This window comes from Bubalus kerabau, chromosome 22, assembly GCF_029407905.1.
Source record: "Bubalus kerabau isolate K-KA32 ecotype Philippines breed swamp buffalo chromosome 22, PCC_UOA_SB_1v2, whole genome shotgun sequence".
NCBI classification, from domain to species: domain Eukaryota; kingdom Metazoa; phylum Chordata; class Mammalia; order Artiodactyla; family Bovidae; genus Bubalus; species Bubalus kerabau.
The window spans coordinates 42,156,831-42,182,870 of NC_073645.1; the positions used below are offsets into that span (position 1 = coordinate 42,156,831).

General features: G+C 38.3%; 2 protein-coding genes across 14 annotated transcripts in view; one reads left to right on the forward strand and one right to left on the reverse strand.

Annotated features, from left to right (window-relative positions):
• Window positions 1-8,563, forward strand: part of INPP5F (inositol polyphosphate-5-phosphatase F) — a 94,576-nt gene extending 86,013 nt beyond the window's left edge. For 10 of the 11 annotated variants that reach the window (XM_055560649.1, XM_055560642.1, XM_055560648.1 and 7 more), the window contains 5 exons: window positions 2,285-2,356; window positions 3,309-3,382; window positions 3,840-3,968; window positions 4,537-4,624; window positions 6,303-8,563. In XM_055560649.1, the coding sequence (XP_055416624.1) occupies window positions 2,285-2,356; window positions 3,309-3,382; window positions 3,840-3,968; window positions 4,537-4,624; window positions 6,303-7,458 (1,519 nt within the window). In that variant the 3' untranslated portion in view covers window positions 7,459-8,563. The remainder of the gene's footprint in view (window positions 1-2,284; window positions 2,357-3,308; window positions 3,383-3,839; window positions 3,969-4,536; window positions 4,625-6,302) is intronic. The other variant, XM_055560640.1, reaches the window with a different exon arrangement.
• A 579-nt stretch (window positions 8,564-9,142) lies between these two features.
• MCMBP (minichromosome maintenance complex binding protein) overlaps window positions 9,143-26,040 on the reverse strand; it is a 35,989-nt gene continuing 19,091 nt past the window's right edge. The window contains exons 6-16 of one of the 3 annotated variants that reach the window (XM_055560651.1): window positions 25,569-25,713; window positions 22,852-23,003; window positions 21,351-21,451; window positions 20,109-20,281; window positions 19,639-19,762; window positions 18,322-18,439; window positions 16,585-16,750; window positions 15,513-15,646; window positions 14,454-14,618; window positions 11,648-11,736; window positions 9,143-11,025 (exon numbers count right to left, since the gene is read on the reverse strand). In XM_055560651.1, coding sequence (XP_055416626.1) covers window positions 10,899-11,025; window positions 11,648-11,736; window positions 14,454-14,618; window positions 15,513-15,646; window positions 16,585-16,750; window positions 18,322-18,439; window positions 19,639-19,762; window positions 20,109-20,281; window positions 21,351-21,451; window positions 22,852-23,003; window positions 25,569-25,713 — 1,494 coding nt within the window. In that variant the 3' untranslated portion in view covers window positions 9,143-10,898. Of the gene's footprint in view, window positions 11,026-11,647; window positions 11,737-14,453; window positions 14,619-15,512; window positions 15,647-16,584; window positions 16,751-18,321; window positions 18,440-19,638; window positions 19,763-20,102; window positions 20,282-21,350; window positions 21,452-22,851; window positions 23,004-25,568; window positions 25,714-26,040 lie in introns of all 3 variants that reach the window. The other 2 variants (XM_055560652.1, XM_055560650.1) reach the window with 2 other exon arrangements.

The following is a 26,040-nucleotide window of genomic DNA, read 5'->3' on the forward strand; positions in this document are numbered from 1 at the left end:
TGGGTGGCGGAAGTGCGCCGTGTTTGGGGGCGGGACTTGGCGCGGCCGCGGTGCAGTTGCCGCAGTGGCTGCAGGCGTGAGGTTTGGCACAGGTGGCTCTGACTGAGCTTCGACTACTTGACGGACGGACTGACGGACTGACTGACCGACCAGATGCCGCGCTCCCACCGGCCTCCTCCAACCGCTCAGCGGCAGGCGAATGCCACAGGCAATGCCGCCGGCAACGCTGCCGAGCCCAAGCCCGAAGGCGGCAGCCTGGCGACCACTTTCAAGATTTTTCTCCTTTTTGCAGGACTGATGGTTAAAGTTCCAGTGGGGTTGTATTTTTCCTGCAAATTGCTGCTCTTCCAAAGCCTCCTGTTAATGTCCCCCGATGACAGTGGCTTTTACGCAACCATTGTCGCGGTGGTGGGGCTGCATGTGGTGCTGGCGGTGTTTGTGTTCATCGTGTGGAAGGAGGGCATGCCTGACTGGCGGGAAGAGAAAAACGAGTAGCAGCCCTTCCGTCCGAGCTGCAGGCGAGGGGCGGGGGAGCACCAAAAGGGGTTTTCTTTCTTCTGTGTTTAAAAAAAAAAGGGGGGGGGGGTTATTTCTGTTTAAGTGGGGCAGAGGGTGGTGGGGAGGGAAATTAAGTATTCACTGCAGCTTATACTTAAGTAAAAATGCGGGTGGGGGGAGGGCTGACTTCTTTCTCCATTGCCTGTGACGTGCCAAGTGCTTTTTCTTTCTAGACGTAATGCTTTTGACTGAGATCATGTTTGACCAATGTAAATATTCGTGTCAAAATAGAAGCTATGATAAAGTAGCACTACTTAGTAGGTGTAGAAATTTTTTTTCATATTAAACTACGTGTCGTGACGTAATTTTTATGGCTTGGGTCAAGCGACAGTTTTAAGAGTGCAGGTAAGCACCAATGCGCAAAACTAAATTATATGTTACGGTGTTCGTCTACGCTATTCTCGGTGAGGCTGCCGAGATCGTAGAATAGATGGTTTTCTCTTTCCGGTTGGTTGGTTGGTTGGTTATTGCTCGTATTTTGGATCAATCTGTGTATTAATTGGGTTCTGACTTCTACAATCTGATTAGTTGTATTTGGGGGGCATGTTTTTGGTGAAAATTGAGGTCAATTTGTTACTTTAGATTAAAATTGTTCTGGTTATGGTGCAGCAAGATGCCCCTGATGTAAAATACTGCAATTTAAGATCTTGGTGAAATTTTCTCTGCAGTACCTGTTAAACAGTGACCTCATTCTTAGGCAGATTATGTACGTGACTTTACTTAAATTCCATCTATTAGTCATTTTTCCCCCTATTGTTTCCCATTTGTTTTTCAGTAGCATTTGGTTAGGTTTTGCAAATAGCTCTGAAATTCTAAGATTTCTATTCTAAGATAGAAATCTCTACTCCAGCAGTGGAATTTTGAGAACCAATATAAGTGTGCAGATTAATTTTCATCTTTTGATTGGAAAGCTGTTTTACTAGTAGATGAATATTTAATTAAAAGGTTGCGTTCAGATTCTGCCCATGTTACCTGTTGAGTATTTGTGGATTTCATATGTTGACCTTTTTAAAAAAAGTAGTATTTGGTTTAATGGTTCATCAGTACTCAGTTTCTAATCCTTACACTGGTATTTGACTTTACAGTGGAGATAAAATACAGCAAAGTGGACTTAGAATAAGGAAATGTTTATTCATTCTCTAAAAGCTGTGTAAATTAATCTGTAGTTTTTTTAAAAAAACAAGATAGTTTGGGCTTGGTTCCATTTTTGCACATAAATGTTATATTTACGTAAAAGTCTTTCAAAGGATACTTTCTGCATGAGTATAAACATATGGTAAATGTGCAGTGTAACTTGAAGATTAGGCCATGTGAGATGATCTAGATTTCTCTTTTCTCAGTCTGTTATTTTCTTTTCTTTACAATCCTTGCCCCCCTCCACCATCATATAGTTCCCCCTCCTCCCCACATACCATTATCCTATTTTCCCTGAACCCTCCCTTCTCCTTGGCTACTCAACTCCAGTCCTTCCCTCCACCTACCCCACCTTCCTAAACTGTGTTCCTGGTTTGGTTTTGTTTTTTTAATCTCCAAATGGATAGACTGTGTACATTTAACTTCAGAAGTAGGACTCATTGATTACTTGATATTTTTCTCCCCACCCTAGCCCCCACCATAAGGTGATCAAGATCATGATAAAGATCCCCTTTATCATTAAGGGGATCTGCTATAGAAAAAATGTAGATGAAAATGAAAATATTTAATTCCTTGTGTCATGTTTGTTTAGCCTCATTGATGCTACTCACAGAGATGTGGATGTGCTGTTACTGCTTTCTAACTCTGCATACTACGTGGCCTAGTAAGTTGCTTATTGATTTAAAGCTTTTACTCTCTTTTAATGCGAGTAAATATCCTTTTTAGATTCTATAACACAAAAAGTTAAGAATCTAGTTTTGCTATATATTTTAAGAAATTTCACTGAACCCCTTTATCTTACATAATTGTTACATCACTCTTATCAATTTGAAAATGTGATTTTAGAGTTATTTATAATAGTGTTCTTTATTTGATAGTATCTCCTATAGATCTCAAGTTCTGATGTATTCTACATATTTTTATTGTAATTGACCATATACCATGATTTTTTATTATGATACCATAGTTAAATGTTTCCCCATTGTTAGGTATTAACATACTTTATCTTTTTTGCTATGAGGAATGAGACAGCTGTGTGCAGATAATTGTGTATGTGTACACATGCACTTCTCTGATTATAAGGATATGATGAATTACAACTTTTTATGCCTTAGAAATGACACCCAGTTAACAATGCCACTAGAAGAAATGCAAGTACTTCCTCATAGCCTTAACCAGGATAATTTTTTTCAAATATACAGTCACTTCTTTTTGGTCTGGTATGAACTGTCGTTTTTCAGCCCTTGGCCCCGGTGCCTGTTGGCACTGATCATTTTTTATTTTGGATATCAGATTTACTTGCCAAATCAGGAATACATAGCTCAGTATGTGTTTTGCTTTCCTTTTAGGTTAAGTTTTAGGCTTGTTGATTTTCATTTTTGTAAGAACTTTTGTAAAACTGAATTTAATTTTCCTTTCTAATTTCCTTTAGTGTAAGATCTATAAACTGATTTTCATTCAGCTATTGAACTATATATATATATATATAATTTCATCTAGTTTTTTAAATATTTAACTGTTAACCCCAGAATGTATTGTGTTGTGGAAGACTTTGCCTGCAAGCCAAATATGCTTTTGATTTTAATCCTCTTCTTACTCCCTTTCCCTTTGTCTAGTTATGATGATGAAGTTGACAAAGTAAACCAGTATCAACGACTGAGTCTTGAAGACCTGGAAAAAATAGAAATAGGTAAAATTTTAAGATACTAACCAGGTCCTAGAAGGCAAATACTGTTTCTTCCAAGAGTGGGTTGTTATTTAAGCAACTGGTATAACAACATCTTACTGGAATCAGAAAGGAGCAGTCTAAGTAGTCCATTTCTTAAGATTCCCTTTTATGTTTTAGAATGAGTGGTGGATATAGTCTAATAATAATTGTTTCTTTCATTACTTGTCCTGTGAAGATTAAGCCTAGGGTCTAGAAAGTTTAAATATTTGAGACTGAAGAATTTTTATTTATAGTCTTATTAGACCAAGTCATCATGATAAACGTGTGTGCTTATTCAGATGAAAAAAAGTGCTAAATTGATGAATCAATCATCAATATTTTGAAGTATTTGGATAATATCAAAATATCAGTATTTTGAAGATACAGAAGAAAGTTAATGTTATGTGAAAGATTAACATATATTCTTTTGGGTCCTTAGGTCCTGAGCCCACTCTTTTTGGTAAGCCAAAGTTCTCCTGCATGCGACTGCACTACAGATATAAAGAAGCAAGTGGCTATTTCCACACACTGAGAGCTGTAATGCGCAACCCAGAAGAGGATGGGAAGGGTAAGAGAGGTGAAAGTATTCAGTTACAACTTATCTGCTTTTATAAGCCCAAGTGCAGCTGGGGACTGCACATACCATTATACAAGTGAGTGATCAGGAAAAATACCTTTGTGATTTGAGATCTTGAAATAGCAACTTTGTTCCCGGCAGTGCAGGGATACAAATTGATCAGTTTGGGCAAGGAGATCTATTATGGGACTCTTCAGCGTGCTTGGCCATTTGAGTGTGATGGCTTTTCCTACCACATACGCCTCTCATGGATAAGTCAGGAACAACGCCTGTCTTGTTTGTGCCTGTTGTCTCAGCATCTGGCACAGTGTGTGGACAGATGAGAGTTTCCGAATAAACTTTTAATTCCAATTGATTTGGTTCTTTTGTTGTTCATTTAGTTTTCTGTTAACATTTTAGAACATTTTGAATTAGGGGAGTGAAGAACAAGCAGTATGTTTCTGTAAATTATAACAAGCTTTTATTATAAGATTAAAAATCCCATTTTGAGTTCTGAGTTAGAACTGCTAGTTTTTAAATGTTTTGGCTAAAGTGGCAAGCAATTACATTTGGGTTTCAGATACCCTTCAGTGCATTGCGGAGATGCTGCAGATCACCAAGCAAGCCATGGGATTAGATGTACCTATAATAGAGAAAAAGCTTGAGAGGTAAGTATACCACTTTGCACAAAAGTGTCTTTATTCTACAGAGAAAATAAAGTTTTACTTCTTTTAAAGTCTCTGCAAAAAGGAGAGAAATCACATTATGATACTGTGTTGATTAATTTAGAGGGGGAAGAATCATATCTTTGTGAATCAAAAAGTAATAATTTTTTTATTGTTGTTAAAACAAGTGCTATGTTTTAAAACTCCTGAGAGGGAGCATTCAAATTTAAATAACGTTTTAGAGAAAATAACCAGCCAGTATATTTTAAACACTAGGTTACTTTGGGAAAAGAAAGCCTATAAACAAATTATATTTTAAATTTGTGGTTTTTTCCATCTAATGAGCAGGTTTTAAGTTCCAAATTCCACTAGAAAGGACCATCTGGTCATCTAGATAAAAATTTTCAGTCTTATGTTAGAAATAATTATTTCAGTAGCTTTTTAAAAAAGCAGTACTGTATTCAATAACTCTTTACATAATTTTTATGAAATATTCTCATGACCAGTGATCCTGTATGACCAAGTGTTGAACTCGTGTACTGAGATGTGTTGTAAATAGGACTGCCTTTTTTCTCATTTTTAGCAACCAGGAGGGCTGGCTAAGGAGAAAACACAGATTGTTTATGTTAAATGTCCCAAGTCTTCTCAAATAAATTCAGATAACCCACGGGAAGCATAAGGAAATGGAGCTGTTTCCCCTCTTCTCTGCCTGAATTCAATCAAAGTGCAATGTGTGTAGATCAGCTTTAGTTAAAATGCTGTAAATATCCATTTATAGTCAGTGTCTCCTTTGCTGGTGGTTTGGATCGTGGATGTAGTAGATCCGTGCTCCCCCAGATTGTAGTGAGTCACCACATATGGCTGTTTTGAAATGTGAATAGTTCGAATTTTGGGGTGTGAGGTTTTTGGGGAAACAGATTCTCAGAATAATGCAAAAACAGAGGTTGAGGCTACCATTAGGCTTCCCTGCCTCGTCCCCTGCCTCCCCTCCTCTCTGAATGCCAGGGAGAACAGTTGAAGGAAGCGTGCCATCACAAGTGATGATGAGTTGTAAAGACAAAAGGTCTGGTCCAAGAGAGCATAATTCATCTAATTACTATGAAGAACTTCAGGAGGTGGGATAAAGAGACAGTGGAGGTAGTGTTCCTCCAGGGTGGTTCTTCAATACCCCATGTGTCCGGCTTGAGAGAGAAGACCACTCACTCGGGAGATGTCTGTGGCCTGCTTGCTGGCCCCGGGGTTAAAGTCACATAGTGTGCCACCTCTTCCCTCTCGGTGCCTGCAGGTGACTCATCCATGTCACTTAACAAAGGCTTCTGCTGCCCTGTTATGAAATATATTTTATGAAATATATGTATTTTATGAAATATAAAATACTTCTTCATTGGTTGTTTCAAAGACTTTAAGTTTGAGAAAGATGAAGATACCTGATTAATCATCTCTTAATACTAATTATGTGTTGGAATGACAAATTTTTGTATATAAAATTGTATTTAGCCCACATATTTGTATTGGACATTAATGCTCTAGCATCAAGTCAAAGGAGTTATTTAGATTTGTCATTAAGCAGTATGTTACTTTTAAGGAATTGAGGCCAACTTGAGTTTTCACTTACATTAATAATTGGAACTGTCATATTGGATTCCATGGGAAATTAACTTTTTTCTTTTCTAATCTGTAGGAAGAGCAGTAAACCTCATGAAGACATCATTGGCATCAGATCTCAAAACCAAGGCTCTTTGGCCCAGGGAAAAAAATTTTTAATGAGCAAATTTTCATCTCTAAATCAAAAAGTGAAACAGACCAAATCCAATGTAAACATTGGCAATCTGCGAAAGCTAGGAAACTTCACAAAACCTGAAATGAAAGTTAACTTTCTAAAACCCAACTTAAAAGTAAATCTTTGGAAATCAGATAGTAGTCTTGAAACCATGGAAAACACAAGTGTGATGGATAATAAAGCCCAGGCAGAGTCAGAAGGGGAAATCTCTTCAGATAATGACTCGTATCACTCTGATGAATTTCTTACAAATTCCAAATCTGATGAAGACAGGCAGCTAACTAACTCTTCAGAGAATGTAGGGCCAATAGACTATGTTCTTCCTAGTTGTGGTATTATTGCTTCAGCACCTCGGTTAGGCAGTCGATCCCAGTCTATTAGCAGCACTGATATCAGTATTCATGTTCCTTCAGAGGTTACTATTGCTCATGACAGTGGGCTTGGAAAAGGCCACGAGTCTTCTTTGAAGAAAAGTCCTTCTGCTGACAACATACACACATTGACCGGATTTGCTAAGCCTGTGGATATTTACTGCCACAGATTTGTTCAAGATGCACAAAACAAAATGACCCAGCCATCAGAAACCAGCTCTCTTTCTCAGCAGGCTAGTGAGGAAGGAAATCAAATGACCAATCAAGTTTCTAGCGAAGAAACTCAGTTTGAATCGATGGAACAGCTACCTTCTCGACCTTCTCAATTAGACGTGTCTTTTTCTGCAGCAGGCCCACAGTTTTTGTCAGTTGAACCAGTGCATTCAGTTGTATCTCAAAAGACCCCTGGCTCTGAATCTGGCACGCTTGAACTTGAGAGAGGGCTTCATGTAACTCCTTCTCCTTCAGAGAGCTGTAGCAGCAGAGCAGTCTCTCCTTTTGCAAAGATTCGAAGTTCTATGGTCCAGGTTGCTAACATTACCCAGGCTGGGTTAACCCAGGGGATAAACTTTGCAGTGGCAAAGGTTCAGAAGAGCCCTGCAGATCCTGAAATAGTTAATGAAGTCCAGCAAAAGGAACTTAAAAATATGTTTACACAATGCCAGACACGAATAATTCAGATTTAGTTTTTAGTCACATAGAATCCTGTGGCTTTTATTTAACCCCCTCAAAAAAAGGTGTCACAGAGCGTGTACTATATGTGAATCTAGGGATCACAAATTCTAATTACGTTAATTTGGAAAGGTTTAAAAGACCGAACCTGAGCAGATTTCCAAATTTGAGAGCTAGGACAATGGAAGTGCATCATCCTAGAATAGGACCTAAGTAGCTTATACACTACAGAGCAGTTTGTCTCTTCACAAGTAATTCAGGAGTAGATTACTTTGGGACATAATAATATGAAACCTTTTGGAGTGGGGTGGGTGGGTAGAATGTATGAAGTAGACTCAAAGGGTGGACATGATACTTTTAGATGAGTAGCATTGTTCATAATTGTTACTGTTCTGTCAGCTCATTTCTGTGTGTTAACCTCTACAAGTTAAATTCTTAGTTTAGTGACTCTTAAGTGTTACTAGTATGGAGAAACATTTTAATGTAAGAACTATTGGCTTAATTTTTGATGGCTTAACCATTCCCTATAGAGTTAGGGCTAATGGCACTGGAATTAAGGAATGTATGCCCATTTGATCCTAATTTCCCCCACATTCTACTTAAATAAATTTTAAATATTCATACCTTGTACACCCCAAAGTCTAAGAGCATTAAGACCTGTCTACCATGAAACCTGAGATATCAGATGTGATTACCAGCACCTATTCATTTTGTTCTCTCTTCAGAAATGTTAAAAACATACACATTGGATACTAGTAAAGCTTGAAAGAAGTTTTCAAGTTGTAACTTTTTGCAAGGTGCAGTCCATAACATCTTGTATAGGCTCTCAAAACTGCTGAAAATTTTAGCCTGAAGCACTACTGTAATGTCGACCACGTGGAACCAGGGCCTCGTCTGTAAGCCCATACAGTAAGAAAATTGCACATCTTATTCCAAACAAGTATTGGTTTGTCTGGTATCTTTAGAGCCTTACTCTGTTGAAGTGATTCTCAGCTAAACATTATGTCTGTTGTAACTTTGATAAGTATTTCCACTTTTGTTATTTATTAGTGGTATCTTTTTTTGAAGTGTCAGATGTGACTATTTAAAATAAAATGTCATTATAATTTAAAGTGACAATGTGTATGAGAATTCCTTGAATAACATTTTGAAGATAAGGATTTAAGTCAGACTGAAGAATTCAGAAGCAGAGGTTAGTATGTTAGCCATAACTGAAACTCTTGGTCCCAGCCTTTCCAAATACTTCATTCTTAAAGTGTTATCATGATTTTAAAAACTAAACATCAAAACTGAACATGTACTCTTACCATCTTTTCTTGCAACTATTAAGGTGTCCTACAACATGAGAGAAAATAAGGTCAAGTGATAAAAATGTATTTTAAGCTCCAAGGAAATTAATTCCACAGAGATTTTTAAAAACTAAAATTAAGGAGGTGATGTTTAAATCCAGTGAGGGTAATACAGATGCCTGTTCATTTTCCCAGTGCTTCAAATCAGGTTACTATTGCATTAGATCAACAAATTGCCCCATGGAGAAAAGGACTTCTGAAACCCACAGTACCAATCTCTTACCTGAGTGGGCCCTCAGAGGGGGGACACCATGCTGTATCATCTCATACTGAAGTTTCATCTCTGGTAATTTTCCACACAGAAGATTATGTGGGGTGAGTCTCATAATTCATGAAAAACAGCCCAAAGTACTAGTAATTTGGTAAGTTTTATTTATTTGAAAGAGGGTTTTCCTTTCAAGGGAACTTTTCTGTAAGACCAGGCAAATTATGTACTTCTCTTTGGTAAATTACAATCCACATTGGCACAGTAAACGCACAGGAACTAACCTACTCTGTTGAAGTTTATTCTCACAAATCCAGCTGAGCCTTTGTTTTATTTCTAAAAGTTTAAGGAAAGTCTAGTCTACCAGTTATAAAAATGAAAACCAGTTAGAATTCTAAGTATAAACAGATTATTTACATTAGTTTATAAAAATAGATTTGAGTTTAGGAAAAGTTAAAGAACTAATAATTTCCACTTCAGTTCATGAGGCATAGTAGACTGCTCCATTTTCAAGGCTGACCCTGTTTTCTCAGTTTAGGCTCCGGGGCTAGGGGGATGCCAAATTTAACTAATCATTTAACTGATCTCTAATGTTTCTACGTTACTGACTAAAGGAACTAATTTTTATATGTAACCAGTGGTAGTGTAACAAAGTAATATTCTAACCTTTCCAAAGATTCTTGATGCCACAATTATACTACTATGCTGTATCAATTTGCTTTCTAGCTATGGATAATAGTTTTGTTCCTTTAAAAATTTGTTAAAACTGTTAATTTGGTGATAACCTACCTACATACAGTTTTATCAGGGCATTCCTGGACTAGCAGATAATGTTAGTTGATCTAATACGTCTGAACTAATGGATAAACATATAAGAAGTTCAAAATGCAAGGTAATCATCAAAGCAACTAAATGACATTTATTAGGAAAAGAATAAAAACCAATTTTTTTTTCTGAAGAAGGCATTTTTTAAAAAGTTAAATTATTTTGTTCTCTTCCTCTTTGGGCAAAACAACTTCACAGGGCAGGCAGCATTCCCTTTAAGTGAGTCCCATAAACAGTGGTTCCCAAATGCACTGGAGTAAAATGAGAAAAATAAGGACAATATAGTGCATTTTTTTTCCTTCCAAAATAGCTACATTTATTCCATTTAAAGGACTCTTGTTCTGAGACTGTTCTTTTATGGGAAAAAAAAAGGTGATAATACAGTGACTTCTTTCATTACTTGGCAAAATAAATTGGCAACTCTCAATCCCCCACAATTTTTGGAAATATTACTGGTCCATGAAACCCAAAAGTCTGGGAACCACTGCCATTTAAAGACTTGCTTTGCATGTTGTTAACAATTATTAAATAAATGGAAAAAAGGTGTGGTCTAATGTCTGGGAAATGATACTACATATGTGAATTAATGGCAAGTATGCTCCATTCCCCAAACTTGGACCACTATACATATTCAGACCCACTGTTCATTGGAGAGACAAAAATCTGAAGTGAACAATTCCTTTGACTTTGGAATTGCAACAGTTTTCTTCAAATGATGTTCACATTTCTTATTTCAACAGAGTCTGGCCTATGACTTAGCTGAAGCTAAGGAAACTAAGGAAATGGTATATCAGCAACATTATCAATATTAAATTTTTAATATCAAATACATTTTTGTACATTGTTACTAATTTATATAATTATAAAACAAAATTCAAAAGCTCCATAAAATCAGTAAGGTAAAAGCCCTTACTGAATATTATATAAACTTTAGATGTTACCAGGCGTGATTTCAGGAAAAGTCATCGGTTTCTTTGATACAAATTATCTACAAAACAATGTGATATAAATGATATTTGAATTTTACAATAATGTGGCTAGAATTTGCCCATTACTCTTTATAGATGTCAGACCTTTAAAGTTCATTTCCATTGACACATTTCTGCTGTTGAAGCCTGGCTCTTCTTAAAGACTCCAGCTGCTTGGCTCTTAGCCATCGTTCTCTTGACAGCGTTGTCTGACCAGCACTGAGAGACAGAAACCTGGTTTGAAATACAGAAACAAATTACAGACTCTAGACCTAGAATAAGGCCTTGGGGGGGGATGGGGAATTGGTTTAGAAGTTTTTAAAAAAATGTTGTTGTGGGAGACAAGACCATCTGGTAGCTACCCAGCTCAACAGCCAAGTTAAGACTTCTACAGAGGAATCCTTTCAGAGTCAGATTTGGAGGGTGATTCCCTCTTTGAGTGGGGCTTCCCTGGTGGCTCACGTGGTAAAGAATCTGCCTGCAATGCAGGAGACTGGGGTTTGATCTGTGGGTCAGGAAGATCCTCTGGAGAAGTGAATGGCTACCCATTCCAGTATTCTTGACTGGAGAATTCCATGGATAGAGGAGCCTGGCAGGCTACAGTCCACAGGGTTGCAAAGAGTCAGACACAACTGCGTGACTAATACTTTGACTTTCTTCCCTTTGAGTGGAGAACAAGGAGCATGCCTTGTCCACTGAAGTGATCTCTGGCCAAACGTAATTCCCCCTCCGTGAGCCATTTCACAAGGGGGTTTTCAGAAGCCAACAGTTCATTTCCATTTTTGTAAGTCTGCCTCAGTTATCCTAAATAAGGAGAGTTAGCCACAGGTCGCTGAAAAGGCAGGGACTGACTCACCGAGCTACGATGAGTAACTGGTGGAGATCGTCGGCAGTGATGCTCTGAGGATCATTCTTGCGCATCTCCACAAAGTCATCTTCAACTGCCTTTATCAAAACAGTAAATCAACTTTAAAGTTATTCCTTATGAGGAAATGATATTTGCATTTTGTAGGGAAAAGGATTCTTTACCAAGCTAAAGTAAGATGGTCCTTGCCCAATGTGAAAACAAGGTCAGCCCTGCACCTTGGACAAATGAGACAGTATGGGTGAAAGGACCAAAACCAAGCTTTACACCTAAATTATACCACTGAGGAGAGTACTGGAAACAAAATAACAAAACTCAAGACTCATTTGAGGTCAGACAGACAGATACAAACCAGCAGTTCGCATAGCCAAACATGATCGATGCCTTTAAATACAGGGAAGAGAGATGTCAGCAAAATTGGCCAAGTCAGGACCTCTGAAAACTCCCCCACCATTAAAGAGAACAAGAACACTGGTAAAAATGATCATAAACAGCTCCTTCAATACTAGAAATTAACCAGACCCCTGAAATAAACTGGGGAGCATTTTCTCCAAGAAAGACAAAAGAACATTGTGCTTTGAGGCATTTAAATTTGCCCTATTCCCTCCCCATCTCCAAGCAGCCGTGAAAACGGTCAGGCAACCACTGGAGAGGCTGGTGGGGCTGGAGTGTCAAAGCACCATTCCCAGAGAACTGTCACTACTTGACTGCCTGGTGGTTCCTCCCAAGAACACATTCGCAAGGCTGGTTTTGTTTTTTTTTAATTGAAGAATAATTGCTTTACTGTCTTGCTATCTTTATTTTACCTGACTGGGAGCTTGTTCAATGTGAACAGCTTGTCTCCCCCCACTCCACCCCCCACTGAATGTTTATCAGAAACAATCAGAAGCAATTATTGACCACCTCAGCTGCCCCAGACCCTGGACAGTAGATGGGGCAAACAGCAGGCTAATCTAAACCATTAAAAAGAAAATCTAGGAATGAAATGTCCAGATATTCCCCTGACCACCAGGAATTCACAAGGCCACACACATGCACAGGGCTGTGCGTGTGCTCAGGAGATCTGAGCAGGCAGGCCATACGCGCTCACTCAGCAACCCTGAGGCTCTGTGCGAGCAAAAGGCAAAGGCTAGGGCAGAGCTGTGAACTGCATGGCTCACTGCAGAAGAACTGCCCCACCGTGGACACAGGGTCCCTTGGCTTATAGTGGGAGACTACTTGGAAGCATCTACGGTAATTAAATTTCTCTCCAATCACTGACCATTGAACTGAGGGAGACTTCTGTGCCCACATACAACTAAGAATACAGACTTTTAGAAATCAATTCAGAAAAGTCACTCAACAACAAACAGCAACAACAACAAACCCTAGGGCAGGGGAGAATCTGCCAGAGCAGAGGTGCCAGATTATATTATTTAAAGCACCAGGCTTCCAACACAAAAACTGGAAGACCTACAAAGAAACAAGAATGCCTGGCCCGCTTTGTGGGAAAAGAAGTAGTCCTTGAGGAAACCTAAACATTGGAGTTACTACACAAAGACCTTAAATCAGCTATTTTAAATATATTCAGAGAACTAAAGGGAAACAGGAGTAAAGAACTGAAAGCATGAGAATGATATCAAATAGAAAATATCAATAAAGAGAAATTACTTAAAACATTCTGAAATTGAAAAATACAGCTTAAATTAAAAATTCACTTGAAAGGCTCAACAGCAGAATTTAACTGGCAGAAGATTCAGAAAACCTGTAGACAGGCTGACCAAGATTATTGAACAGAACCTCAAAGACCTGTGGGACCCATCGAGTGTACCACATACACACCTGGGAATGCCAGGGAGGAGGGAGAAAGGGGCAGGAAGAAACTTAAATAATGGTCAGAGATGTACCAAATGTCCTGAAAACCTCCCCAAAGTGTGCCTTAATCTGCATATCCAAGAAACTCAATGAACTGCAAGCAGGGTAAACTCAGAGATCCACATCTAGACACATCACAGCCCAACTGTCAAGAGCCAGAGAGGATCCTGAAAGGACAAGAGAAAAATGACTCACTAATGTACAAAGAATCCTCTCACTGGAAACTCACTTCTTATCACAAAGTCCAAAAGGCAGCTGGAGGACTTACTCAAAGTGCTGAAAGAACAAGCCTATGAACTAAGAATTTCACACCTAGCAAAATTAGTCGACTTTCAAAAATTAAGGAAAAATTAAGATATTCCCAGATAAGCAAAAACGCAGAATTTGTCACAAGCAGATCTCCCTTACAGAATAACCCTGAGAAATATGAAAGTTCTCCAGGCTGAAGTGAAAGTAACTTGGATCCATGTGAAGATCATTGGTAAGGGTATCCACATGGGTAAATACAAAAGGCAGTATAAATGTCTTTAAAGACAACTGCATAAAGCAATAATCATAAATGTGTTGACAGACATACAATATAAGATGTAATCTGAATGATAATAAAGCACAAAGGAAGAAATGGAATTATGAAGGAGCAAAGCTTTTGCATACTGTTATAAGTAAATTGGCATTAATCCTAAATTAATCCCAGATTATCATAATTAAGATGTTAATATAGCTCCCAAGGCAACTACTAATGAAAAAAAACTTGTGTCATAGAAGACAAAATTAAAGTTGTACACTTTAATATCTATTTCAAAAAAAAGACATTAACAGAGGAACAAAAGACATTATGACATAGAAAACAAATAGCAAAATTACCTTATCAGTAATTACAGTAAATGTAAATTGATTACTCCTATTCAACACAGAGAAATCCTTTGTTTTAACCCAAACACACCTTGGTTATTTCATCAGAGATGCTATAATCCAGGAACCTCAAAAGGGTCAGATAGATGCGGAATTTATTCAGCACAGAGGGCAGCACCGCTGAGAGAAGGCTGTTCATGTACTCCTCCATGTTTGGTGGCATTAGCTGTGGCTGTAAGTGGATCTGGCAGTCTGCCTAAAAAGAGAAACAGTACACAGTATTTTCCAAGTTCCTAAATTAATCTAAATTTTTAGGGAATGCTTAAGCTCTATCAGATCCCTGAGGGAAATACGAAATATGATTTATTATTAGGGGGAGGTCACTTTTTAATATTAACTTATGTGAACTGTAACTATGCAGCAATGATTACCAAAGCTAGCCTTTTCTTGGTTATTTATGTTTCCTCAGTGGTATCAGTAAGCATATAGAAAGAGAGTGCATCTCTACAAAGTGGCTAATTAAAACGTTTTAGATGCTTCTTTCGTCATGAATATGTACTCTGTGTCTTACTGAACTGGATTTCTAGACACCACATAAAGCAAATCACACTTTCACCACAGAAGCTCACCACTGGGCCACCTTGTTCTCATTCACAGGCAGTCCTCAAACATCACGGGTGAGCACATTAGATGTGAGCAACTAGATGTCTTTCAAGCAACTGGGCATATTTCTCATCATTAAAAGACTCAGAAGTAAAGGTGCTCTTCCATGAACCACTCAAGTAACCAGGCTGATTAGAAACATTCTAAAGGGAACTCTCAAATATTTCTCACGAAAGATTCGCAGAAAACAGTGGAACAGAGACAACAAGAACCAAGGTCTGGATGTTAATCAGGCAATTTACAGACAGCTTCTTCTCCCCACGTGTGGGGGTTTCTGCCGCCAACAGCTTTCTTTCCTTGCCTGTAATTTTCTAGATATGAGGTGTTCATCCCAGAGAACCAAAATATTCAATTTCCTCATTAATAATCAGCAGCCACAATTTTGAAACAAGCTAAGCTTATTGATAATACGCAGTGCCAAGAAACAAAGCAGAAGTCCCGATGTCTCTCCAGTAACTGCCCTCCACTTCAAAATGACCCCTCGTACCGGCAGGAGCGATCTCCCCTCTGAAGTAATAAAAACATTAATGTTGCAGGGAAATTCCATCTGGTGGTAGCTGAAGTCATAATCCACCTTCTGCCAAGTTATTAGGTTGCTCAGGGCAGTCACATTATGAACACCTACAAAAGCAAGAAAATAATTTTTCAGTCGCTTGATTTTAATTACTTAACCAAATTAGTTTTGCTGACATTGATAATAAGACATGAGATTTCTACTGCTTTAAAAAAGTATGAGAGGCACTGTCCAATTTTCTAAATGACCATTAACTAAGAGGGTTCACAGAAGGTATTTGTCAAGATAGATAAAACATATTTCTGGAGCCAAGATTCTCTACCTACCCACCCAAAATTTACTATCAAGCATCTGGTGTGCAATTAGACAGAAAATAGTTCCCATAAAAGTAAGATTACTTTGTATGTGATGTGTTCACAGGGCTAAAATAATCTGGCAGGACCAAAACGGTTTTTATACAGAGATGAGGTTATTGAATTTTAATGAATTTATACTCATTTTTGCCTTAATTCTACCCAGTCTAACACTGCTTTTTCTACCTTTACCTCTTGAACTGATTACTAGCAAAGTGTCTTTTGCATTCTCATTTGAGCACAGGTAAAGCAATCTGCTTTCTTATAATTTCATAACATGTTCCGTAACATTTTAGTTCAAGCCATTTGATCTTCTAAATATTTTGATTCTTTGGGAAAAAAGTTTAATCACATTGGTTGGTAAAAAAAAATGTTTTATTAGGTCTTTTCTACAAGTTTTCTTTTCAGATAATATAAGCCTAAAGGCAAAGCCTCCTCCCTTGCAGCCTTTACAAAGCTATATCACTTACTTGTATCATGGTACAATTTTCATACCATCATAAAACACAGCTGATGTATGCAACTTATTTGTTTACCATATAAGCTTTAACTAAATTCACAGAGCAAGCCTTTATCTTAAATATCTGTGAAGTGTGAATCTGCCCTTGTTCACGGTTGTATTTTTAGAAAACCATTACCCAGCCTGGCCTCACTGGGACTTAGAAACGGTGGGGAAGCGTCGGTGCACACACCTGGCGTGTCCAGCTGCCCCTGCTCCAGGAGAGTCTCGTCAATTACAAGCGAAGTGTTGCTGGGCAGCTGCAGGAGCCCGCTGACCAAGCGATTGGCTGTGTAGTCTTTGTGGGGAATGAACTTCAAGTGGTTCATGTTCTCTATAGTCATCTGTAGACGAAAAGACTGCAAAGAGAAATTTCCTAATTAGCAACTTTCACTCTTTTAAGAAAATATGTATTTGGAGTTAAACACTACCTTTTATATGGAGAGAAAGATCTTATCAATTTTTAAGGGAGTAGGCTCATGGTTTCTGGAGCTCTCAGAAACAAAAATTTCTACATCCTCAGTAAGAATTTCTCTGATTCTATGAGCTGGTTTATTCTCAACTGTCCTGTTCTGTATTCCTGGAGAATAGTTTTTATTTTACTAGTGAACCAGAAACAAATCATAGACAACTGAGATACATATTGGTATATGTATCTCAAATACACAGAGGCTTAAAAAAAAGATATCGCCAGAAGCTTGCTAAGACCCGTTTATGGGGTCCCATGAGGTCAAAATCCCGGATAAAGGATCCATTCAGTGTGTAAGAGGGACCAACGAATTTATGGCAGCAGAGCATAAAAAGCTCACTGATGAGATCTCAGATTTCACACGTGCAACTCTTTTTGAAGAAAATACCACATGGACAGTTTTTTGTTCAGTATCAGAACATCCACAAAGAACATCCACAGTTATCTGAAAAGGCTGTTGACAGTCCTTCCGTCGCCAACTACATTTTCATCTGTGTGAGGCTAGCTTTCCTTCCTATACTTCAGTCAAAACATCATGTTACGAAAGACTGAATGCAGAAACAGATATGCCAATCCAGCTGTTTATTAATCCAGACATTACAGAGACTGGCAAAATTTTAAAACAACGTCACTTTTATCACTGATTTTTTTTTTTTGGAAAAAATAGCTATTTTCACAATTTTACTTATGTTCATATATAATTGATTTGTTTTCAATGACTATCTTAGTATGTTTTAATTTCTAACATGGTAAACTGAGGATACAAACGACCCACACAAACCACTTCTCTCTGAGGCCTCAGTGATTTTTTACGAGAGTAAAGTCAGTCAAGGAGAGTGAGGAATGCTAGTCTATTTGGTCTATTGCTGTGTTTCTTAAGGGCCCAGAAGATGCTGAATAAACTGGTTAAATGAATGATCTACTTCAATCTCTTAAATTTCCAAAGTAAGGTGTGATCAGCATTGCCAGGCACACAACTAATCAGAAGCTATTCCCCTAAGATCTTACCACCACTCAAACACTTCATTCCAGATGCCCTGGCAAATAAAGGTAGCTTGACTTTCAAACAGGAATTATACTTGGGCAGCAGAGATAAAGTTATTTCCTCAACTAAAAAGAATTATACTCCTACAATTTAGAGTTAATTGACATTTAAAATCTTAAGGCATACAAAGGATACCAAATAGTACAAACGAACTGGCATCAAAGGAGATTACAATGTTAAAGGAATTACTACAGTTGTATTAACTGTTATTCAAAGAAATTCATGCTAAGGCAACAAAGGAAAAGTGAAATGTTTAGAGGTAAGTACATTTTAAAATTATGAAACCGGCAGGCTTTGTTTCCCCTTAATGAGATCTATTAAAATCTCAAAGTTAAATATTTGGGTTGAATGAAAGACCATTAGATGGACTTTTAAAGTGTGCTTAGGTTTATAACACGTGTTTATATTGATCTTACTGCTGGAACCAGATGTTGAATAATTCGATATAAGTGTTCCGTGAAGGTACTATTCCGTGGACAACCACTCAAGTTAACCGTAAATTTTCCTAGTGGAAGAACATCTCTTCTTGTATATCTAAAAAAAAAAAAAAAAAAGGTTTGAACCAATAAGAGACTCAGGTGATTTCCTGATCTCCATCAAAATGCAAACAAAGAAAAATTAGCTTAATACTGTCATAAAAAATAAAGCAGATTACTCTCATCAGCTTTTTTAAAAAACAGAAACAAAAATGAAAATAACAGCCAATACTTAAGTGCTGATATTGTTCTTCTACCACGTGCCAGGTACTGTTCTAAGTACTTTATCATTTAATTCCCAAACACTCTGAGGTAGGTAATATTATTTTCATTTTACAGATGAGAAATCTGAGGCATTTTAAATAATATGCCGGCATTCATACAGCCATGAAGTGGTAGAGCTGGACTTGAACACAGCCAATTTGGTTCCAGCATCTATCCATTCAACCATTATGTACTACTGTCTCAAATCCTACCTGAGGGAAGATTTATTAGGACAAACATGTTTACTACAAAGTTATTTAAACAGAGAAAAACTAGGGAAGCCTAACATTTAGGGGAAAAGTACAACTGTCTATAACGAAAGATACTGTACAGCCATTAAAAGGCTCAAGGAGAATTATGATGGGAGAATGTTTAATATTTATTAATGATAAAAGCAAGCTAATGATCTATTTAGAGTATAACTGAGACCAAGTAGGGAGGTATACACATGCAAACAAAAAGAGCTGATATCATCAGCTACCAAGGTCTGTTAACTGATACCATCTCTAAGTGGAGAGATTGCAGACAGTTTCTGCTTTCTTCTTTATGCACTTGGAGCTTACTGAAGGCATGCACATTACTTTGAAATCGGGAAACAAAGAGCTATAGCGCGGTGAGAGGAAGAGGGGCTCACGTCCATGCACAAGTGAGGCCAGCGAGTGGCCTCGCGGACTGTAAACACAGAGCCTCAGGAGGTATAAACAGGGGACTTACAGACTGCGAAAATGACAAGACAGCTTATTTTACTCATCAGCTAGGTTCTATGCCTAGTTTTAGCTCTTAAATTTAAGAAGATACAATCAAAATGCTACACGTGACCCTGAGAAAAGCTGAAAAAAGGAATATCTGAGATTAGGTGTAAGAGCTGTTGCACTGAACAAATAAAAGCCATCTGGGGATGAAGCCTAATAAACAAAACAAATTATCTCAGAAACCTTCCTCTTCTTTGTCCCTCTCAACAAAACACCCAACTCCCAGGAACACAGCACTTACACTGTAGAGATGAGATGTAATATAAGGTACTCAGCGGCCAAGCTGTCTCCCAGAAGGGCATGAGTGAGGAAGCCAAGCAGTTCTGCTCTGACTGGAGACAACTCGGACATGAAACCGGAAACAACTGGAGAGAGAAGGGCGACCAGATTGAGCAGACACGCCAGGCCCTCGCGCGCCTCTGGCTAAAAAGTAACTATGCAACAAAGCAGTGCACACCAGCAGACAACTGGAGGGACTTCTAACATTGGCCCGTGAGTGATGCCAACTGTCAAAACAAGACAAGGGTATACCTTTTGGGAGGGGCCTCATTTTAATGAAGAGAATTAACACACAGGAAAATGGGCAAAGCGATGGTGACCGCTGGAGGAACTTTTCCTGACGACTGAGCACCTGACCGACAGCTCCACAAAACGCAGCTCCCGCACGCCAGGTGAGTCTCTGGGCCACAAGGCGTCAGCACTTACACTTACAGGTCTTGCTCTCCTCTTTGTTAAGGCAAGCAGGCAGTAAGGGGTTGATGTGCTGCAGCTTCTGGGCTAGGACCACGTGGATTCTTGGCACTAAGGAGGCAGGAGGACTGTGCACCCTCTGTTCCTCAGCCATGTCCGTGCACTCCATCGGGTCCAGCAGCGAAGAGGCATCCCTGCCGAGAGAAGACAGAGCTCGGTTCCGAGTTGGCAGCTCTACACACGTAAAAGTAACATCCGTCTCTGAAAATAAGATGGGAACTCAAGCCGAGGACAGCTCCACCTGCACTTCTCCTGAGAGAACAGAAAATGCTCCTCCTCTTCGCAAACTGTTACATGAGATTTCAGGCTACCTACACATGTCCTATTATGATAAAGGTATATGCATGTACACGTGTGTACCAAATGTAACAAAGTGATCAAAAAGAACTTCACCAGTAAGAGGACACTGCACCTCCAGAAGTGATGCACTGAGAAGAACATATGACTTTGTAGTTTTCTGCCCAAAATGCATAGCTGGAATCTAATCACAATCTAATCTGATGTGATCTAATCTATCACATCAGATAAACCCAAACGGACAGACGTCCTACAGAGTAACTGGTCTGTACTCTTCAGTGCGGCGAGTCTGCTCTGCCATGTGAGGACACAGCAAGAAGACGGCCATCTACAAGCCAGGAAACGGGCCCTCACTAAATGCTGGTGTCTCAACCTTGGTGCCTCCGCACTATGAGAAATGAATTTTCTCAGTGTCAAGGAAAGTGTCAATACATTGAAGGACAGGGGAAAAAAAAAAGAAAAGAAAAGTATCATGGCCTTGAAGGACAACTAAGAGCTGGAGACTGCTGCAGGTTAATGCAGAGAGTGATCCTGTGGATCCTGGACAGAGAAAAAGACTGCCAGAAAGAACACTACTGAGACACCTGGTGAAGTTTAGCGTGGCCTACGGTTACTGCACTGTATTCATGGCAAATTCCCAAACTGTGTAGCTCTACTCTGATTATAAATGAAATACGGACACAGCAAGTATTTAGGATGTGATACACACAACTTACTCTCAGGTGTTTCCAAAAACTACACATGTATAAAAATGTATGTATATAAAAATAAGCACAAATGAATGACAAAACAAACGGAGCTGAAGTGTTAACAACCTGTAAATCTGAATGAAGGGAAAAGGGAGTTCTTTATATAACCATCCTCCAACTTTTCTCAAAGTTTGAAATTATTTCAAAATAGACTCACCTTTCATCATTATTCAGTATACTTAGCACAGGATCCACAGAGAGTATGCCATATAACTCAAGAACATCGTTGACTTTAAAACAATCCCAGTCTTCATAGACCTAACAAGAGGCCACACAAAATCACAGTTAGGACTCAATGGCATCAAAAAAGCATAAGATATTAGCCTTGAAGTAATAATAATCAGAAAATGAACCTTACAGCATCTCCTTTATTTGATAAATGGAGACCAAGGGAGGTAAGGCTCTTACCTGAAGCCATTTTGCTGGTCAGCAAATAACAACTAAAACACGGGACTCCTGACCAACGTCTGTTTTCCCACTACTTCAGAGAAAAGCTTTTCCCAAAGGATGAACTAAAACTAGAAACATGAATTATCTCAAAATCTATTAACTCCATTGAGAGATGGGGAAAACTGAGTATTATTAACTTTGGACTTATTCACAAGCTATGCAGTATTAGGAGGACTGACACAGACTTCAAATGGCCATGAGGCTTCTCACAATAAAGAGCCAAACCTCCAAAGCCATCTCTCAAGATGCACATTAGAAACTGTCACAGCCGCTTACTGGTGAGACCTAAGAGAAGCACAGAAGGAAAAACGGGCTAATTCTGATTCCTGTGCGGCATAGCTGAAGTGCCATTTAACTTAAAACCATAACAACTAAGAATGGAAATTCTCACTGATCGTTTCTGAAACTTGTATCACTTGTTCTCTGCTCACAATTAAAAAACCAGAATGAGCAAAATAGGGGAGCAAACTGTTAACAGATTTTCTTCTACCTTATTTTAAATCTAATTGATAAGAAAAGAAAGAATGGTGAAAATAAAGCAGAGATTAGTAAGTTAGAAATGATACAGGAAAAATATAGATATTAATTTAAATGCTGTTTCACCTCTATTTGAAATATTTGTTTTTTTTAAAATAAAGACAATGCTGTGGTAGATAAAATGCCCCCTCCCCGCCATACACATATCCACATCTCACTGGAATCCTTGAATATGTTCCCTTACATGTAAAAGGGACTTATATAAATTAAAGGACCTTAAGATGGGGAGATTACTCTGGACTACATGAGTGGGCTCGATCTAATTACTCACGTCCTTAAAATTAGAGAACCCTTCCTACCTATGGCCAGAGGGAGATGAGACTATGAAAAAATGGTCAGAGGGCTGTATTACTGCTGCCCTGGAAGATGGAGGAAGGGGTCACAAGCCTCTAGAAGCTGGAAAAGGCTAGAAGAGAGATTGCCCCCTGGAGTCTTCAGAGAGGAACCAGTCTTGCAGCCACTTTCATTTTATCCCCAGTGAGATTCACATTGGACTTCTGGCCTAAAGCCTCTAAGATGATAAATTTTGTTATTTTAAGCCCCCTAAATTTGTAGTGATTTGTTATAGCAAGAGAAAACTCGCTAACACAAATGCTAAGACTTTTCTGTTTTAATTTCTGAGACACTTAGCACATCTTTGTCAGCATCAGACCCGTCAAAGACTTTCTTACCTTCACAAGGCATGCAGGACCCTTCTCTCCTGGCAATGGAAAATTCAGATCAAAAGGAGAAGAGAGGTTTAGGGAGCTCAGCTGTTGTCCAGAAGAAGCTTCAGTTTCTAAACGTTTTGGCTCGCCACACCATTGAAGACCACCAACATTCCCTAAATTCAAAGGGACAGCATTGCACATCGTCATTTCAAAGGCTTCCTGGAGATAAAGAACATTCCTAAACAGCCTTTTGCGTTTTGACTGAAATGATATATTTCTGAGCTTGCAAACTTCAAGTTGTTCCCATTTTAAAGGAAGTAACACACACTAGAAGCCACCTATAAAGGGAAGAAAGATTACGAAGATCTGGAAGTGTGATCACCTTCCCCTACAATAAAACAGCAACAGACTCCCGCCCCTCCCCACCATCAAATCTCCTAGATGTAACTTTAAAAGTTAATATTTAATAGGGTTATTTAACATCTTTGACCCAATGAGTATATGGGTCTACAGACAATAAAAACACTTTGGTAGAATATAGTTCTTTCTACTTACTAAGCAGAATAAAACCACATAGCAATAAACTTATTTACTAAACAACTATTAACTTCCACTGTATACCAGGAATTAGACTAATTGTTGGGGCTACAAAGATCATTTAAAGATAGCCTGTACCCCTAAAGTAGTTACAATTTAGGACTGGTAACTAGTGAGAATTAAAATATAGCTTGCCATAACACACTACACTGCTCAGCAATCAAAAGAATAAACTACTGATATAAACAATAACTTGGACAGACCTCAAGGAAATTATGCTGAATGGCAAAAGCTAATCTATAAGGTCTATATACTGTATGATTCCATTTATATAACATTCATAAATGACAAAATTTAGGGATGAAGAACAAATTAGTCGTTGCCAGGGGGGAGGCAGAGAGGCAGGAGAGGTAGATGTGATTCTAAAAGGGCAACATAAGAGATCCAGGAAATGAACGGTTCTGTATTCTGACTGTGGTAGCGGTCACGTGAATCTACATAAGTGATGAAACTGCACAGACTGATGCACAAAAGCAAGTGCATGTAAAAATGTGAATTCTGAGTAACGTCTATGGACCACATCAATATCCATTTCCTGGCTATGATATTCTACTATAATTATGCAAGATGTTATAATTATATAAGATGCTGACCCACTTGAAACTGCATCAAGAATATATGGGGATCTCTCTGTATTATTTTTTTTTGTAAGTCCATGTGAATCTACACTTATCTCTGAAACAGCTTAATATATACATATATAAACACAACACAGTCTGATAGATTGCCTAGAAACCAACAAACAAGGTTAAATGTTAGTCGCTCAGTTGTGTCCAACTCTTTGTGACACCATGAACTGTAGCCCTCAAGGCTCCTCTGTCTGTGGAATTCTCCTGGCAATAATACTGGAGTGGGTTGCCATTCCCTTCTCCAGGGGATCTTCCCAACCCAGGTATTGAACCCAGGTCTCCCATATTACAGGCAGATTCTTTACTGTTTGAAACACAAGGGAAGACACAAACAAGGTAAACTTTACATAACTAATGCACTCAAATGTATTCAAAAGCCCCGAAGTATGGCATTCAAACAAAAGGGGCAAGAAATACAAAGAAGCATCAATAGCTTAAACGTTAAGAAAGAGAATTACCATGTGCCCTGGATTCTAATATGTATTTAGGTTATTGTTATGATGCACCATTAATGTGAATAAACATTTGGGGGTGAGTGGAGAAAAAGAAAGAATACTATTACATTTGCATATATTTGGTGTAAAACATTCCAATTTTAAAAATATGCCTTAGCTTAAAGAAATACAGTAATATGAACTTATAAAATAGACTAATATATGGTTAAATGAAACTCAGTAGTAAATCTTTGTTTACCATTGATTGCTATATTTGCTCTCTCAACCCACTCTTCAGATTAAATTAATTCATTTGTTTTACTTCCTCTGCCTTTAAGAAGTGACAGGATATAAAAGGAGAAATAAAGACAAACTCATTTATCTGCCATATGAAGGAATTCACTGCTCATAAAAACTGTGATTGGCAAATCAATAATGATACATACCAATTTTGAAATTCTCTTAGAAAATTTCAACTTTTGGCTTCCTTGTATAATCAGAATTACTTGCGTTTTAATTATATTTTAATACATAAACTACTACAAACCTACTTTAAATAGAACAAATAGAACTGTGACTATTCTAAGGGTTATTTGCTTTAAAGTTTAGGAATAAGTAATTCAGCGTACCAAAACTTCACATTTTTCCTCCAATGTGCTTAGTCTTACTAAATTACAGCATCATTATCCCAAAAAGAAAATAAAGGATGTTTTCAGATATAAATAAGTCATTTTTAGAGTCGAGTACTATGCTTTCATATTACTTAAAGGCTGAGATGAAAAACAAACATGAAGAAACACAAAAGCCCTCTCCTAGCTTCCCAACTTGAGACCCTTCACACCCGACAGCAGAGCAGCCCTTCCGAGTGACGCCCAACCGCTCAGTTACGAAGCGCAGGCTGACCAGAGCGCTACTGTTGCAACTCTCAGAACTGCCTGTGATTCTGGTAAACCTGAAAGCAAAGCTGTCCAATCACTGCCAGCCCCTAAATCTACAGCTACTTATGGAACTATGAATTCTGAATATGAACCACTGCAGGAGAGCAGAAGTCTCCAGAAAGCGGGGTGGCACACGCTACCTGCTTGTCTGGCGCCCATATGCTGGTCTTTCTGTTTACTGGGCTGCAGATCCATATCTTCGTCATCTTCATAGCTTCTCTTGTGACGGCTGGGGGTGTAAGACGTTGAAGGGCTGACTCGAGCTTGGTTGGCATTAACATAGGCGTTAAATGAAGGGTTAAGGAAAGACTTCCATGAACCGGGGAATATCCTAAAATTATGCTACCTCTATGACTAATAAAAGACTACTACTTTGGTAGCTTACTACTTACTACTTTGGTAGCTTGGTTAAAATAAAAAAATTTTTTTTAAAAGAAAACTGATAAAAAAAAAAAGACTGATGTATACAAAAAATAAGCTACAAAGATATATTGCATAGCACAACAAATATAGGCAATATTTTATAATAAATATGAAGTAAAATCTACCAAAATTTTTGACTCATTATGTTGTACCTGAAATTAATACACTATTGTAAACCAACTACATCTC